The sequence below is a fragment of the Salvelinus sp. IW2-2015 genome, linkage group LG10 (assembly GCF_002910315.2).
Source record: "Salvelinus sp. IW2-2015 linkage group LG10, ASM291031v2, whole genome shotgun sequence".
In the NCBI taxonomy this organism is placed as follows: domain Eukaryota; kingdom Metazoa; phylum Chordata; class Actinopteri; order Salmoniformes; family Salmonidae; genus Salvelinus; species Salvelinus sp. IW2-2015.
This window is the reverse complement of record NC_036850.1, coordinates 17443920-17462821: the sequence shown is the minus strand read 5'-3', so window position 1 is coordinate 17462821 and position 18902 is coordinate 17443920. Positions and strand designations below refer to the sequence as shown.

The 18902-nt window shown below is 44.2% G+C and overlaps 2 protein-coding genes across 2 annotated transcripts; both read left to right on the top strand.

Annotated features, from left to right (window-relative positions):
• Positions 1-185: 185 nt before the first annotated feature.
• Positions 186-6807, top strand: gfod2 (glucose-fructose oxidoreductase domain containing 2). Its single transcript, XM_023995570.2, has 3 exons — positions 186-447; positions 3533-3898; positions 4829-6807. Exons 2-3 carry the CDS (start codon positions 3646-3648, stop codon positions 5749-5751), a joined length of 1176 nt encoding a protein of 391 aa, XP_023851338.1. The 5' UTR covers positions 186-447; positions 3533-3645; the 3' UTR covers positions 5752-6807.
• An 825-nt stretch (positions 6808-7632) lies between these two features.
• LOC111969424 (uncharacterized) lies at positions 7633-11667 on the top strand. Its single transcript, XM_023995572.3, has 3 exons — positions 7633-8089; positions 10383-10847; positions 11035-11667. Exons 1-3 carry the CDS (start codon positions 7846-7848, stop codon positions 11472-11474), a joined length of 1149 nt encoding a protein of 382 aa, XP_023851340.1. The 5' UTR covers positions 7633-7845; the 3' UTR covers positions 11475-11667.
• Positions 11668-18902: the final 7235 nt, after the last annotated feature.

Sequence of the window (18902 nt, the reverse complement as noted above, 5' to 3'; positions counted from 1 at the left end):
TTAACTCGCTGTCAGTCAATCGAACTAGCTGGTTGGACGCGGCACTGCTGCAGGCAGACTGCTTCTCCTCGAAGGCTCGAACGCGGTGGTGAAAGCATTGCTGAGAGCCCATTGGCTATCGAACGGCCAATGGCGTGGGTCTTGATGGCTTGGGAACCAGTCCGGGCGTTGCTCAGATGAACGTGACTGGAATTTTGTCTCTCGGACAACACTGCGCAAACTCATCAGGACAACTTCGTGAAGAAAGACGGATGCTGTGTGAACGCGGATGCCCAAAGTGAACCTCGAAAAGTATACTGAGAACAGAATACAGAAGTGTGAATAAATTGAGAGTCTTGCTCTGATACCATTAACTTTTTACCCTAATGTGAATGGTGAGTCTCGTTGCCACCTATTAAACGGCCACTGGGAGTCTAACCGAGGCGGGGAACGTCGTCACATCAGCAGGTAACGTTACACGGCATAGCCTCCTAACAATCGGCGGAACAAAAGTCATCTAGCTAAACGAAGTTACCCCAGCTAAACCACCAAAATATATCCTAGTCACAAGAGTGGTGATAAAGATCTCATCGATTTTCTAAATCCTTATCCAGAACCCCTGGGCTTCTGCCTTCCCAGCCACTGGTTTGTTAATGTTAGCTAACAAGCTAACCTATGTGAACAAAAATTATCGCAACAATTAACGATTTTACCGAGTTACAGTTCATATAAGGAAATCAATCAATTGAAATAAATTTGGACCTAATCTATTAGTTTCACATGACTGGGGATACAGATATGCATCCATTGGTCACAGATACCTTAAAGAAAAAGGTAAGGGGGTGGATCAGAAAACCAGTCAGTATTTGGTGTGACCACCATTTCCCTCATGCAGCAAGATGCATCACATTCACATAGAGTTGATGAGACTGGTGATTGTTGCCTGTGGAATGTTGTCCCAATCATTTCTGATGGCTGTGCGAAGTTGCTGGATATCAAATAAAATTTTATTTGTCACATACACATGGTTAGCAGATGTTAATGCGAGTGTAGCGAAATGCTTGTGCTTCTAGTTCCGACAATGCAGTAATAACCAACGAGTAATCTAACCTAACAATTCCACAACTACTACCTTATACACACAAGTGTAAAGGGATAAAGAATATGTACATAAAGATATATGAATGAGTGATGGTACAGAACGGCATAGGCAAGATGCAGTAGATGGTATCGAGTACATATGAGATGAGTAATGTAGGGTATGTAAACATAAAAGTGCATAGTTTAAAGTGGCTAGTGATACATGTATTACATAAAGATGGCAAGATGCAGTAGATGATATAGAGTACAGTATATACATTATATTAAGTGGCATTGTTTAAAGTGGCTAGTGATACATTTTTGATCACTTTCCATTATTAAAGTGAGCTGGAGTTGAGTCAGTATGTTGGCAGCAGCCACTCGATGTTAGTGGTGGCTGTTTAACAGGATATTGTCTGGAACTGGAGCACGCTGTCGTACACATCGATGCAGAGCATCCCAAACATGCTCAATGTGTGACATGTATGTAGGCCATGGAAGAACTGGAACATTTTCAGCTTCCAGGAATTGTGTACAGATCCTTGCCATTATCATGCTGATACATGAGGTGATATCATCAGGATGAATAGCAGGACAATGGGCCTAAGGATCCTGTCACGGTATCTCTGTGCATTCAAATTGCCATCGATAAAATGCTATTGTGTTTGTTGTCCGTAGCCTATGCCTGCCCATACCATAACCCACCATGGGGCACTCTGTTTACAACGTTGACATCAGAAAACCGCTTGCCCACACGGCTTACACGTCTTCTGCGGTTGTGAGGCCGGTTGGACGTACTGCCAAATTCTCTAAAATGATGTTGGAGGCGCATTATGGTAGAGAAATTAACATGACATTTTCTGGCAACAGCTCTGGTGGACATTCCTGCAGTCAGCATGCCAATTGCATGCTCCCTTAACTTGAGACATCTGTGGCATTGTGTGACAACTGCACACTTTAGTGGCCTTTTATTGTCCCCAGCACAAGGTGCACTTGTTTAATGATCATGACGTTTAATGATCTTGATATGCCACACCGGTCAGGTGGATGGATTATCTTGGAAAGGGAGAAATCCTCACTAACAGGGATTTAAACAAATTTGTGCCCACAATTTGAGAGACATAAGCTTTTTGTGTGGATGACAGATTTCTGGGATCTTTTATTTCAGCTCATGAAACATGGGACCAACACTTACATGCACTAACATGTTGCGTTTTATATTTTTGTTCAGTCTGGATTTGGTTCTGCCTAGCCCTATGTCATGACTCTCAGTTCCATTACACATAATACGAGTAATTGTACAAAGGCATCTTCTGTAGAGGGAAGTTTTGTTAAGATCCCCGTCACGCGGTCTGAACATTAACATGCATCGCTTGCGGTAAGGTTTTGGAAGCATATGGACCTTTCATATCAGCAAGAAATAATTTTCAGAAAACAAAAGTTTACATTTATACACACCTTGATAGGGTTAGTGTTCCCACACTGCCATATCTCAATGTTACATCGCTTGTTTACGGAAAACAGACTGAAGACAAAAGCTGACCACCTGTGCAAATTAGCAATCTAGCATGCTCCGAACACCTGTGTGTAAGCATAACTTGAAGTGTAGTTTGGTAGGATGGAAGCACCCATAGCTGTATGGAACTGTGCAAAACTGCTATAGTAAGTGTATCTTCTTTTTCTGAAGGATTGTTTCTCGCTGATGAGTGATGAGGGCCATATCGCAAGCGATGATTTGACGTTTCCAAACGTTAAAACACAGCGTCGGGGTTGTAGTTCACACAAGGCAGTCTGGGGTAAAGCTAATGGCTGAGAACTGTAGGGGGTTTGAGAGCTATGATTCTGCTTATCTCACACATGCATAAGTAGCAGTCTTTGCTGTTCTATAGTGTAAACTACTTGGTTATCAGCCATAGAACCATAGGTATGAATATCAAATTGTTTTTGAGAATAAGTTTCAACTAACCTGGTATTGGCGAGCGACACTATCCTCGTTCTCGATTCGGCAAAACATGTATCTTCAAAAATGTCCAGTTGCAGGTGGTGCGTTTTGAATTTCGAAAATGCTCCGTTGTTAAAATGAATAAATGTTTTTCTCCATGAAGTAATCTAACAATATGTACGCCGCCATCTTGTCTATTTCAAATCTTCTCTCACTGATCGAGACATGAGTGTCATCATGACATGCGACACTTTGGGGTGGACCCGTCTATCTCAGTCAATACCAGGTTAGTTGAAAAACCTCTGGCAACGTTTTCTATAGGCAAACATGTAACTCGCAGTAATGGATACCAAAAATCTTTGGTTAAATCACATCTGGTCTAAAAATCTGTAGCTAATGTGTAGATAGTTGGACAGAGGAGCAGGTAGTCGTGGACGTTCATAATCGTGCAATACATGTAAAAGTAAAACAACGTTTAGTCTCTCCATTGTACATAATAATAATTCTAAAACATTTTCCTTGTGTTGCCAGGCAACAGCAGACACTACCACTGTGAGAGAAGAGTGGTGGGAGTAGGACGACGTTGGGATGCTTGCGTGTCTGTGTGGTGCAGGCCAGACATACAGTGAAGAGGAGTGGCAGCAATGTTGCCTGGTGTTGGTGTGTTTGGCACAGGGAGTACGGCACGGGTGCTAGTTCCATTGCTGCGGGGGGAAGGGTTTGAGGTACATGCGCTCTGGGGGAGGAGTGAGGAGGAGGCAAGCTCCCTGGCGCAGGAGCTGGGCATTCCGTTTCACACCAGTCAATCGGACGATGTCTTATTGCACCCTGATGTTGACCTGGTCTGCGTCTACATCTCACCCCCACTCACACGGCAGATTGCCGTCAAAGCCCTGGGTAAGACAACACAAATGCATGCATGCACGCACGCTTGTACACACACACACACAGTTGGGTTCTATGGTGTCCAGCCCCACCCAGAAAGTGTGGCAGACTGGGGCTCTTTCCTGACTCTGCCCTGTGGGAGAGCGTGGGTAATCGCAGTAACAATCCCAGTGTTTACACCACAAACATTGGTTACAATGCCTACACAACGGTCAGCCAATACACAGAATACTCTTACACAAATACTTGACGAGGCTGTAGGGAAGCAATACTTCTACAAACTTACATAAACAGTACAGTCTCTGAAAACTCATACTGGGTGCATTCCTCTTCTAATCTGTCTGGACTCATACCTCACTCCCCCCATCTCTCTCTCTCCCTTTCCATGGCTGAGGCTCTTTTTTCCTCTCTCACTACATCCCTTCTCTTAGTCTCTATTGAGCCCTCTCTGGCTTTCACTGTATTCTGATTGATTTACAATAGTTGCTATAAGCTTTAACTGAATCGTGAGTTTTGAGGTACTAGTAGGTTATGTCAAAGGAGGTGACCATCTTATCTGGGTGAATTCCTGAGCTGTGACCTCAGCTTCCTGCTTTAGTTTCTGCTTCCTGAGAGTGTCTCCACCAACCGGAAAGTCCCTCCCTCCTCTGGGGGAGGGAGGTGCTGTGTGTGTGTGTGCACATGCACGTGTGTGTGTGCACGTGCACGTGTGTGTGCGCGGCAGAGAGGTCTGGACAGTATGTTCTTCCTCCCACTAAGTTGGTCGAATGGTGGAATTCCTGTGTTGGGTGGGGCTTTAAGGTTAGGGCTGAGGTTATATTTGCATATAGACACACACACACAGTTAATAAATAGTGCCACAACCTACATACACACATGGTGGATGTTGAAGCATAGAGGCGTTTTCAGGAACACCTCTCACACTCTCTCTCTCTCTCTCAGGGATAGGTAAGAATGTGGTATGTGAGAAGGCTGCTACCGCTGTGGACGCGTTCAAGATGGTGACTGCGGCGCGGTACTACCCCCAGTTGCTGAGCATTGTGGGTAATGCTCTGCGCTTCCTCCCAGCGTTCGTAGCAATGCGGCAGCTGCTGGCAGAAGGATATGTGGGTGAGCTGCAGGTGTGTGATGCCCGTGTCTATGGCCCCAGTCTGCTCGATCAATCATACGGCTGGACCTGCGAGGAGCTGATGGGGGGTGGCGGGCTCCACACGTTTGGCTCTACCCTCGTGGACCTGCTGAGTCACCTGACGGGAGCACGTGCGATGCGGGTGCACGGCCTTCTCCGGACGTTCGTGGGGCAGAACGGAGCGATCCACGGGATCCGCCGCGTCACCAGCGATGACTTCAGCTTCTTCCAGATGCTGATGGGAGGGTCTGCTTCTGGTAGAGGAGCGGGGACTGGGACTGGGTCAGGAGTGTGCTGCACTGTGACTCTGAACTTCAACATGCCGGGGGCCTTTGTCCACGAGGTGATGGTTGTTGGGTCAGCAGGGAGGCTGATTGCCAGGGGGACAGAGCTGTATGGGCAGCGCAATGGAGGGAAAGGGGAGGAGCTGCTGCTAGGGGACAGCGGAGGGATGGGACAAGAGGTCAAGGATGTCCCCCTGCCACACCTGCGGGGGCTAGGCTCCATGGTTACGGCTCTAAAATATGCTTTCCAGGCACAGAAGGAGCGTCGGTCGTGGGCGCGGGGGCCGGTTGCTATGGCGTCGACGTTTGAGGATGGGCTGTACGTGCAGACGGTGGTGGAGGCGGTGAAACGGTCAAGCCGCAGCGGAGAGTGGGAAAGTGTGGAGGTCATGACACAGGAACCAGATCCCAACCAAAACCTCTGTGAGGTGCTGCAGATAAACAAGATCTGAGTACTCGTTTATATAGACACACACTAATATAAATTACCTACAGACAGCTTCTATGGCCTGTCTTGAGGAGACTGTCCCCTATCAACCACTACCCTGTGTCTGGCGACCTCTTCCGTGCATCAGGGCCACACTCAAAGCCACAGCATCCTGCCCTGCAAGAACCCACAGCCAGGCAGACTGGTGGGCACACCTTCTACTGGATGTGAACTCTTCTTCTCAGCAGAGTTTTTGTGTGTGCATGCCTGTGTGCGTTTTTACATTTTCCAGACAATCCGACCCTAGTTCACCTTAACGACACACATTCCTATCAAATCAGTGAACACCTTGAAGGAGGAAGTGTTTAGTATTCATGCTACAGTTTCTCACTGTGCCTCACTACTTCTGCCGATGAAAGAAATGTTTGGAGTTGTTCACATACATGTCACAGATGAAATGTTGGATTTTCTCTTAAACAAATGTGTATTATACACACAAAAAACATAGTTACTTTTACATAGTAACTTACTAACTCAAGAATTTCATTTAAAAAATCGAACTTTACAACTTCTCGTAGAGTGTACAAGATGCGTATCATCATCAGACTGCCATCACAGCAGTTACTCATATGCAACCTCCCTTGACTTTCAGTTAATTATTATTTGATATATGTTTTTGTATTTTTTTATTATATTGATTGTTGATCTAATTTTCCATATCAGCATCTCCTGTATTGATAAAATGCTACTACAACCCTGTGCTGTGTACAAGCCTGTGAATAGAATGTGTCTGAATATATGGTGGAAAGACTACTGTATTTATTTCATTTTTACTTTTGCGTTTTTACTAAGGCTATTTTATTTAAGTAGTATGTGTTCTGCAAGTGGAAATGTGTCTGATAAGCTATAAGAAGTTTGTTAATGGATATTTATATTTTGTTTTAAGTTATTTCAGTTTTACTTGGTGTTATCACTGTTAGACACAATACCTGTGATTTTGTTTTCAGTGGAGGGGACAGAGGCTGTGAAAACATACCGTGCACTCCTGTCACCTCCCAAGTTAATAAATATCTGACTAGTATTGCTGCCTCCGTGCTTGTTTAATTTACTCAGACGTGAGGATTTTCAAAAATTACTGATATAATGTAAATGTCTTCCAGTAGTGTAAAGTAATCCACACAACACAATGTTAATTGAATGATAGCTCCAATCTTCCCCTATGAATTTGGGTCTCATTCAAATGTTGGATGTACAATTAGACTGCCCAAAAGTGCATTGCATCACAATGTAGCTAATTTAGACGGGGTTGGGGTTTCAATACTCTGCTGCAGGCTTTCGATGAAAACTGCAAATACTATAGGTGGCAGCAAAACGCCTGTTAGTGTCATTTTCCAGCATTCAAGCAATTCGCAATCATTAGGGTATAATGCATACACTATTCGATTTGCCACGAATTCGTCATGTTTTGCCGTCCCAGACAAGTTGTCATGATCGGGGTAAAATCCTCTGAATTTGGCCTAGGATCATATGAACTTGGGTTAGGATCAGAACAGCCGGGACTCGCATAGTTTGAGCGGGTCAAGGACGCACCGATAATGGCTGTTTTGTTCTCCAGACCCCTGTCAGATGTCCCGAAAATGTTCAATTTTGGTTGTGCATCTTGTAGCATAAGCAGTGCTATGACGCGATTGGGCAAGGATTGCTGTCAGTTTTCCGCATGTGACACCAAAATGAAGACAAAACTAAAACTGCTTTTTTCCAATAAAAATCCCTGATAACGCCTGTAGGCGACGTTAGCTAGCTAAGCACATGTGCACAAATACATCATCGGGTCTAACCGTCGACTCGCGACTACTTTATAACGTTTCAGAAATGTCGTGACCCGGAAGTACTTATTGGGGTCGCTGACGAGACGTCTATTAGTTACCACAACCACAAAGTCAAAAGGGCTATATCGTACAAATTCATTTAAAAAAATGTGGTCTTCATTTAAGGTTAGCAGTTTGCTTACGGTTAGGTTTAAAAACACAATTTAATAAGATAAATTCTATAAATAGGCGAGCTTTATGACATTGAGGCTGTGGTAACTAGTGAGGACCGACGAGACGTTTATGTGAAGATGGCGCCTAGAAAGCGAAGTGTCGTTTGGTCTTTTTTCAGAGCAGTAGACGAGAAAAAAGTGACTTGTCTGCTGTGTTTGGAGACCGTCCTTCATTGCGGCCACACCACGAACATGCTAAGGCATTTGCGTAGCAAACACCTGAACGAGTATAGTAGCGCAGTAGCATCAAAAGATAGGCGGTCTGTGGCGGCGGACGACAACAGTCAACCAATGATGATTAGCAGTGAAGACTACTGTGACGGTATGATTTGATATTATGTGGAGACGTTATCATACTCGAATATCAGGTTCTGTGAATGTGAAGTGTATCATACTTTCATTCGTCCAACCACGCGTGATACACATACGGTGTTTAGTTATTCAGTCGAAATATTTATATTGTGCTAGCCCAGATGCTTAACCAGCTAGCACACATTTGTACCATAGGCCGGGCTAGCTATGTTAAAACGTCCCCCATATCCAAGTGTTACGAGTCTCGGGTCACAGCGGAAAGACTGGTTGCAAAGTTTGGTTGACTGCCTAATGTGTGTGTCTTTCTGACCCCAGATGTTTAGTTATTTTTGATCATGGCCTAAAGGCAGTGTTTACCCTATATTAATTTAGCAGCGGTTGGTAATTGTTGCTGCCAAAAATGTAATTAGTTTATATAAATATTTCTGCCGAGCCGCACTTTTTTAAATAGATAGTCCAGCCATTGAGCTAACGACATCTATGTGAAGACCTGGTACGCTAGCTGAGCCAGTCACACTAAATATAAACGAATGGAATGCTGCTTACCAACTAGCTATATTATGCTGCACACACAATACTGAATGCTTCCACCAAAAGTTAGCTAGCTTGTAACGTTAGCGGCTATGCTGTCTGTGTCCGGAATCAGCTGTTGCTGACCCAACGTTACAATGTAGTGATCGTGGAGAAACATGCTGATCTACGAATTGATTTGTGATAACATCCCTTCTTACTTTTGGGGCAGCATGTCTGCAACTGTAGGTTAATTAAACAAGCCAAGCAGTGTTGCCAAGTTTAGTAAAAATGTCTAACCCAATGACCTCTGAAAACGCGCCCACAAGGCCTGAAAATGATCCCCAAAATGTTGTTTTGCAGCGTCAGAGGTGTTGCCTCATTTATCCACGAAACCCTTTTCCATAACTTTATCGAGCGAATTAAGGAATATCAACGTAGGGTAAGAAGCAATAATTATTATTTTAATGTGAAACCGATTTTTGCAAGTTAAGAATGTAGCAAGAGAAAATATAAATCGCCCTTATTAAACTCAATATTATTTTCTATTAATGGATGTCGATTTTAAATTGTTTTGACTGCTATGATTTAACAATAAGGCCCAAGGAGGTGTGGTATATGGCCAAATAGGGCTGTTCTTTGGACGTATCCCTAAGCCATGGTATATTGTCCATATACCACAAACCCCCAAGGAGCCTGATTGCTATGTCCTTTTTTTGTTTTTGTCATTCCCATGGCTTTCAACCACTCAGCATTCAGGGCTCAAACCCTGTAGTTATGCATGTGCATACCGATCTCAACAAACCATTTCTGTATGGACCTCGTTTTGTGCACGTGGGCATTGTCATGCTGAAACAGGAAAGGGCCTTCCCCAAACTGTTGCCACAAAGTTGGAAGCACAGAATTGTCTAGAATGTCATTGAATGCTGTAGCGTTAAGATTGCCCTTCACTGGAACTAAGGGGCCTAGTTAAAAAATAGTACAAATTTAAAAAACAGCCCCAGACCATTATTCCTCCACCACCAAACTGTACATTTGGCACTATGCATTGGGGCAGGTAGCATTCTCCTGGAATCCGCCAAACCAATATTAGTCCGTCGGACTGCCAGATGGTTAAGTGTGGTTCATCACTCCGGCGACTGTGTTTCCACTGCTCCAGAGTCAAATGGCGGTGAGCTTACACCATTCCAGCCGACGCTTGGCATCACGCATGGTGGTCTTAGGCCATGGAAACCCATGTCATGAAACTCCCAACAAACAGTTCTTGTGATGACTTTGCTTCCAGAGGCAGTTTGGAACTCGGAAGTGAGTGTTGCAACCTAGGATAGAGGATTTTTATGAGCTACGCGCTTCAGCACTCGGCGGTCCCGTTCTGTGAGCTTGTGTGGCCTACCACTTCGTGGATGAGCCGTTGTTGCACATAAACGTTTCCACTTCACAATAACAGCACTTACATTTGACCAGGGCAGCTCTAGCAGGGAATAAATTTGATGAATTGACTTGTTGGAAAGGTGGCATCCTATGACGGTGCCACGTTGAGTAAGGCCATTATACTGCCAATGTTTGTCTATGGAGATTACATGGCTGTGTGCTAGATTTTATACACCTGTCAGCAATGGGTGTGGCTGAAATAGCTGAATCCACTAATTTGAAGGGATGTCCACATACTTTTGTAGTGTAGCTGTAAGATACGTTAGCTAGCAACACATTTTAGGTGAATGGTTGTCAGACAGTCCTCAGTGGAGTAACTTATTTTTTTGTAAAAACATTTTTTGCTGGTCTGTTTGTTTCAGTGGAGGTAGCACTAGAGGAGCAGCCCCCAGAGCAGGCAGCCTCAGTGAGTGACGCAGACATCGCAAGCGCCATCAATGGCATCCTGAAGGCAGCAGAGGATCATGCTGTGGTCCGAGACAGCGGGGCTGGGATTGTGAGCCAGGGCAGTGCAGGGGCCACACCATCCGGCCGGAAGTGGAGCTCCGTGTGGACGCACTACGAGCGGTTGGAGGAGCAGAACCGCGCGCTTTGTCTGATCTGCAATGAGAAGATCCAGCACCAGAGCAGCACCAGCAACCTGCTGCGCCACCTCTCCAAGAGACATCCAGATGCCTTTGCTCGCCTGGAGTGCCACATCAAGAAACAGAAGAACAGCGGTGTCCAGAAAACATTGCGCGGAGACAGCAACTCGGGCCCCAAACACACCAACCTGTCAAGGAGAATTGGAGAGGTTGCACTGAAACAAAGCCCAGGGAAATTTCCAGGTAGGTCTGATGACTGTATATATGTGAATGTGTGTTGCTCAAATTGATCCCAAAATACTGTATTATTCTGTATTCGAAGAACTGATGCTCATACGTGTTAATTTATGAAATTACATCATTTAGAGATCCTGAGCTCTTGATTTCATGCGGTCTTTCTTGTCTCCACTCTCTTTCTCTCACACTGTAGATGCATTTGATATGATGGGAGCATGTGAGGGGGAGGTGCGTGTGTTGGAGCGGGAGCGTGAGCTGACGGAGGCCTTGAGGAGGGCTCAGCAGCAGGAGGCACGGGCGCTGGAGCAGCAGAGGGAGCTCCTGGAGACACTACGTCGGGCCAACACCAGAGAGGCATCTGCAGAGAAGGWGGSCCTGGAGACCCTGAGGAGAAGCCARGAGCAGGAGGCCCGCTSCCTGCAGAGGGAGAGGGAAGACCTRCAGAGAGAGAGAGTGGAGTTGCAGATGGAGAAGGAAAGGATGCAAAGAGAGAGGGAGGAGCTGGAGTGCTTAAGAAGGGASTCTGKGCAAGAGAGGAGTCCRGTGCAGACAGTGGACCGAACCACTGGGTTATTCCAGGGGGACGTGGTACAGGAACAGGAGGTGACTATGAGGGAAGAGGTTCTTGGTTAGGGGATGTTTCAGTAAGCCAACAGGACAATACTGTAATGTTCAGAAGTTGACCACCTATCCCATCACCATGCATTCAGACTCTAACTCAAACACCTCTCTAAAAGGAGGGAGATGGTGGTGAATGCACTCTGGAGGGGTTGTAGTGATGTAAATACCTAACTTTTTTAAATGAAAATAAACCTGTACCATGTCATTAAGTTGTGGAGTTTTTAGTTCAGGAGTATAGAAAGTCCTCGTGCAGAAGACACTACCATTAATATATTGTACTATAGAACAAAGTGACACATTTGAGTTAGGAGTATAATATATTTCGTTAATTTAAAACAAATATATACACTGCTCCAAAAATAAAGGGAACACTTAAACAACACAATGTAACTCCAAGTCAATCACACTTCTGTGAAATCAAACTGTCCAATTAGGAAGCAACACTGATTGACAATACATTTCACATTCTGTTGTGCAAATGGAATAGACAAAAGTGGAAATTATAGGCAATTAGCAAGCACCCCCAAAAAAGGAGTGATTCTGCAGTGGTGACCACAGATAACTTCTCAGTTCCTATGCTTCCTGGCTGATGTTTTGGTCACTTTTGAATGCTGGCGGTGCTCTCACTCTAGTGGTAGCATGAGACGGAGTCTACAACCCACACAAGTGGCTCAGGTAGTGCAGTTCATCCAGGATGGCACATCAATGCGAGCTGTGGCAAAAAGGTTTGCTGTGTCTGTCAGCGTAGTGTCCAGAGCATGGAGGCGCTACCAGGAGACAGGCCAGTACATCAGGAGACGTGGAGGAGGCGTAGGAGGGCAACAACCCAGCAGCAGGACCGCTACCTCCGCCTTTGTGCCAGGAGGTGCACTGCAGAGCCCTGCAAAATGACCTCCAGCAGGCCACATAAGTGTTCCCTTTTTTTTTTGAGCAGTGTAATATATATACCAGTACCAGTCAAAAGTTAGGCTACACCTATCATTCAAGGGTTTTTCTTAATTCTTTCTATTTTCTACATTTACATTTACATTTAAGTCATTTAGCAGAGCTCTTTCCAGAGCGACTTACAAATTGGTGCATTCACCTTAATATACCAGTGGAACAACCACTTTACAATAGTGCATCTAACTCTTTTTAAGGGGGGGGGGTTAGAAGGATTACTTTATCCTATCCTAGGTATTCCTTAAGAGAGGTGGGGTTTCAGGTGTCTCCGGAAGGTGGTGATTGACTCCGCTGACCTGGCGTCGTGAGGGAGTTTGTTCCACCATTTAAACATTTCTACATTGTAGAAAAATTGTCAAGACCTCAAAACTATGAAATAACACATGGAATGATGTAGTAACAAAAAAAAGTGTCAAACAAATCAAAAGATATTTGAGATTCTTCAAAGTAGCCACCCTTTGCCTAGATAACAGCTTTACACACTCTTGGCATTCTCTCAACCAGCTTCACCTGGAATGCTTTTCCAACAGTCTTGGAGGAGTTCCCACATATGCTGAGGTCTTGTTTGCTGCTTTTCCTTCACTCTGCAGTCCAGCTCATCCCAAACCATCTCAATTGGGTTGAGTTCGGGTGATTATGGAGGCCAGGTCATCTGATGCAGCACTCCATCACTCTCCTTCTTGGTCAAATAGCCCTTACACAGCCTGGAGGTGTGTTACATTGTCCTGTTGAAAAACGAATGATAGTCCCACTAAGCGCAAACCAGATGGGATGGGTTATTGTTGCGGAATGCTGTGGTATCCATGCTGGTTGTGTGCCTTGAATTCCAAATAAACCACCAACAGTGTCTCCAGAAAAGCACCATCAAACCTCCTCCTCCATGCTTCACTGTGGGAACTACACATGCGGAGATCATCCGTTCACCTACTCAGCTCACAAAGACACGGCAGTTGGAACCAAAAATCTAATTCGGACTCATCAGACCAAAGGACAGATTTCCACCGGTCTAATCTCCGTTGCGCGTTTTCTTGGCCCAAGCAAGTCTCTTTTTCTTATTGGTGTCCTTAGGTAGTGTTTTCTTTGCAGCAATTTGACCAGGAAGGCCTGATTCACACAGTCGATGTTGAGATGTGTCTGTTACTTGAACTCTGTGAAGCATTTGTTTGGATGGCTGTTTCTGAGGCTGGTAACTCTAATGATCTTATCCTCTGCAGCAGAGGTAACTCTGGGTCTTCCTTTCTTGTGGCGGTTCTCGTGAGAGCCAGTTTCATCATAGCGCTTGATTGTTTTTGCGACTGCACTTGAAGAAACGTTCAAAGTTCATAATTTTCTGGATTGACTGACCTTCAAGTAATGGACTGTCATTTCGCTTGGCTTATTTGAGATGTTCTTGCCATAATATGGGCTTGGTCTTTTACCAAATCGGGCTATCTTCTGTATACCACCCCTACCTTGTCACAACACAACTGATTAGCTCAAAATGTATTAATTTATGGAATTTCTTAACTTTTTAAGAAGGCACACCTGTTAATTGAAATGCATTCCAGGTGACTACCTCATGAAGCTGGTTGAGAATGCCAAGAGTGTGCAAAGCTGTCATCAAGGGGAAGGGTGGCTACTTTGAAGAATCTCAAATGTAAAATATACTTTGATTTGTTTATAATGTTTTTAGTTACTAAATGATTCCGTATGTGTTATTTCGTAGTTTTGATGTCTTCACTATTATTATACACTGCAGAAAATAGTACAAATAAAGTAGGTGTGTCAAGTTGACTGGTACTGTATATGTATATTTATTACAGAATTAAAGTGTACAATCATTACAATTCATACTTTAGTTTCATCTCTGGGAACAGTCCGAACCCCGAACCCTAATCCAACCCCCCTTTCCATCCCAGGAAAATAATCATAGAAGGATTTAGGTGAAAGGTGCATACATCATGGCATAAAAAACCCCAGTAATTCTCATTTTAACAGGAAGAAATTAAATGATAGCAGTACAAGTTCTTTCTTAGTCATTATCTGTTTCAACATTTATTTATTTAAAAATGTGATGTACTGTATGGGACCGACGCAAACAATTCCTTCACGGTACTTCATTTCCATTAGTCATTTCCATTCATCTCATTGAGCTTTTGGTCAGAACTTGGATGTATTTGCAGCAATTGCTCCCTCTTTAGGCACTGACTGCCTTGTTCTTCCAGAAGAGGGCCAGATCTCGCTTCCATCAGAGAGAATGTGGGTGCTTGAGCTCTGTCCAGTTGTCATGGAACTCTGCTCTGCCCACCGCAGTCTCTTAACACAGATCCACAGGAAGAACCCTGTGGAAAACAGGAAGCAGTGTCATAAACTAGCAGAGCAGAGGTGTATCCGGAGAGCGCAACATTGCTGAATGTTTAGAAAGAAATATACTGTGTAGAACAGCCATACTTGTCTGTGGAGCTCAGCAGTACATTATTGCTATCTGCAGTGTTAGAAATGTAAAATTGCGATGTTCCTGAATAAGCATTATTTAGATTGTATGTACGGGATATCTTTCACCCCTATGTTACTTGCTTGTTTTCGCACTCTTATAGAAAGGAAAAATAGAAAATAAAGTATGCCGTTGGCTCCCTCCGATAAGGATGAGAGTTCACCCTTAAGTGAGTTGAGGATGACGTAGTTGGTGTAGCCAATGGAGAAGAAGCTGTACCCAGGTGAGGCGCAGGTCAGTTCCAGAACACTTCAGGTGATGTTGCGGCTCCACCTCTTCTCCTGTGGCGATGTGACAGAGCGCAGCTTGAGCATCGTTGTGATGACGAAGATGGTGCTGTTGAAGAGCAGGACCACTAACAGGTAAGCCACATCAGAGCCGTACAGCACATCAGTCTTTGATCCAGCACCTGCGTATCAGAGGGGAAAAATCCTCCTTAGGGCTATGAAGCAATGCACCAATATGATGTGTTTTGTTAATAAACTCAATTTCTGCTATTCAGCCAATAGAAATCTGTACTGACAGCGGCAACTATGGATACAACCAAAGCAGGAACACCTGAGAGGAGACAGATTGAGGCTTTGGATTTTCAGTTTTCTGTTGGTCTGTACATGTTAATTGTTGACTGTTTAACTGTGGTATCTGTTCTGAAACTGCTGTTCTTACCCCAGCCCAGCAGGCTTGGCTTCAGCACGTAGTGTCTCATGTAGGTATTGTAGACCAGGACCAGCAGCCTGTACGGACGCAGGCCCATCCAGGTGAAGCAGTGTAGTAGTGCAGCAGGGCGGCCATGGCAGGACACAGGCCAGGGGCCATAGGTGCAAGGCCAAACCCACACTGCTCAACAGCAGCAGGTTGAGTAACAGCAGAGATGCTACCAACTGGCGATGTACCAGCATGGCATGGTCAGTAGATTTCCTTCTGAAAGAGAGAGAGATTTTGTGTGTGGTTGTTTGCCATTCATACAAAGACTTATACATAGCTAGACATGACCGCCTCATTAACCTGATAGCTATTGAGGTGAGACAGACAGTACCACCATCAGTGCTTATTCACAAACATTCTCTTGTCAGAGGAGGCTGGTTTGATGTTTTCTTGTATACAGTTGCTCTTGACTTGTAGTGCTGATATTTGGGAGCCTCGGCCATGTACATAGGCTGACGGTACGTGGCCTTCAGATTGCAGGCCTGCGTAGGACAAAGGCAAAGCAGCTAGCGAGGTACTCCTCTGTGTCAGCAGTCATGGGCAGCTTAGCTGTATGGAGAAGGATGTGTTTTCTGTATCCATAAGTGTCCATATATCCATGACCTATGAAATGTTTGAGTCCTTCTTGACTGTAATGTGATTGGTGGGTTCAATTTAAGTATTTCAAATGTGTGTGTTTGCTTGACGGGTGTCACTCACGAATGCTGGAGGCAGTGTGTCAGTAAGGTGACGGTGCAGAAGAACACAAGAGGATGGCTCCGCCCACACAGGTGAGCACGCTCAGCGTCCTGGCATGGACCTCACTCAGTTTCACATCAGGGATCTGTGGGAGCAGTGACATCATGCTGCACATAACATTCACAAAGATCTGAGTACCCTAAGACTATCTGCATACCATTTGTGTATTACTTTGGCTGTGCGTAGTAAACAAGAAGCCAGTATGGATATTGGAACACAATCTCAATGCATTGACTATTCCTCTCAGGGCAGCATGGCACTATGGTAACTGGAGCTGACTTTTTGACTCTGGAGATATGCAAATGTTGCCCATGAATAGATGTCAAGAAAGGAAAGTTTATATTGATATCCTTGGGTCGTTGGAGTTGACAGTCGTTTGGTGCTGATATGTATTGGAAGGTTGCGTACAGTATGTATGTCTGATATACTGTATGTACACTCAAAAGGGTTCTTTGCTGTCCCCATAGAATAACCCTTTATTATTTCCATGTAGAACCCTCTGTAGAAAGTGTTCTACATGGAACCCAAAAGAGTTCTACCTGGAACCTAAAATTATTTTTCAAAAGTTTCTCCGATGGGCAGGGCCGGATAATGCAGGGGCTTACCAGGGCTAAAGCCCTAGGGCCCAGAGGCAGCAATTTTTTAAAATATATATATATTTTAATTATATGAATGAATGGCAAGAAAAAGTAGTTGTGAGGCCGGTTGGACGTACTTCCAAATTCTTTAAAACGACGTTGAGGCAGTAGAGAAAGGAACATTACATTCTCTGGCAACAGCTCTGGTGGACATTCTTGCAGTCAGCATGCCAATTACACACTCCGTCAACTTGAGACTGCTGTGCTAACTTAAATGCAAAAGGGTTTTCTAATGATAAATTGGCCTGTTAAAATTATCAACTTGGATTAGCTTACACAACGTTCCATTGGAACACAGGAGTGATGGTTGCTGATAATGGGTCTCTGTACGCCTATGTAGATATTCCATAAAAAAATCTGCTGTTTCCAGCTACAATAGTCATTTACAACATTAACAATGTCCGCTGTATTTCTGATCAATTTGATATTTGAATGGCCAAAAAATTTGCTTTTCTTTAAAAAACAAGGACATTTCTAAGTGACCCCAAACTTTTGCGCACACACACAAACACAATAAAAATATAAATGCAACATGTAGTGTTGGTCCCATGTTTCATGAGTTGAAATAAAAGATCCCAGACATTTTCCATATGCACAACAAGCTTATTTCTCTAAAATGTTGTGCACATTTGTTTACGTCCCTGTTAGTGAGCATTTCTTCTTTGCCAAGATAAACCACCTGAGGTGGGTCATATGAAGAAGCTGATTTAAACAGCATGTTCATTACACAGATGCACCTTGTGCTGGGGACGATATAAGGCCACTCTAAGATGTTTTGAGGTGAGTGTCTAATTGGCATGCTGACTGCAAGAATTTCCACCAGAGCTGTTGCCAGAGAATTTTATGTTCCCTTCTCTACAGCCTCAAAGTCATTTTAGCGAATATGTACAAGCCTCACAACCGCAGACCACGTGTAACCATGCCAGCCCAGGACCTGCCCATCCAGCTTCTTCACATGCGTGATCTTCTAAGACCAGCCACGGGACAGCTGATATCTGTGGGTTTGCACAACCGAACAATTTCTGCACAAACTGTCAGAAACCGTCCCAGGGAAGCTCATCTGTGTGCTCATCGTCCTCACCAGGGTCTTGACCTTACTGCAGTTCGTCATTGTGTGGAAGCAGGATTAAAAGATTGTTATATTATGAAATAAAGTAAGGTTCTTCGGACTCTCTCTCCCTTTCTGTGGCTTCCTGAGAGGAGTCTTTTGAAGCTTGGGCTGGCAACTGATTAAGTGATGGTTAGGCAAAAAAGCTGCTGCTAACAAAGGTGTGGAAATCCTAAAATGCCCCTACTCAACTGTAGCCTATGCTACATGTTATTATGGCTTTATTATAAAGGGGCTTGTGAGGCGTCTGTTTCAACAGTAAATTTACCATGCGTTGAATTGCATCTTGGTGCACGGTTTGTTTACAGAAAATGGTGTGCCGGGAAGTGTGGTGGCTCTATTAAATAAAAAATAAAGCGCCGGGGTCTATGATTTCTTAATCCAGCCCTGCCTATGGGGACAGCCGAAGAACACTTTTACGTTGATCGCACTTTTTTCCCCCCAAAGAATGTAGGGCAGATCTGATTATACTCCCCTTGGTTGCAGATACATAGACTTTTATCCCAGTGTAGTCTGTCAGATGAATCTCCACAGCAAGGAGAGGTAGTGTTAAGGAGTTGTAAAGGTGTTGGTAGAAGGAGAACAAGTATTTGATACACCGCCGATTTTGCAGGTTTTCCTACTTACAAAGCATGTAGAGGTCTGTCATTTTTATCATAGGTACACTTCAACTGTGAGAGACAGAATCTAAAACAAAAATCCAGAAAATCACATTGTATAATTTTTAAGTATTTAATTTGCATTTTATTGCATGACATAAGTATTTGATACATCAGAAAAGCAGAACTTAATATTTGGTACAGAAACCTTTGTTTGCAATTACAGAGTTCATACGT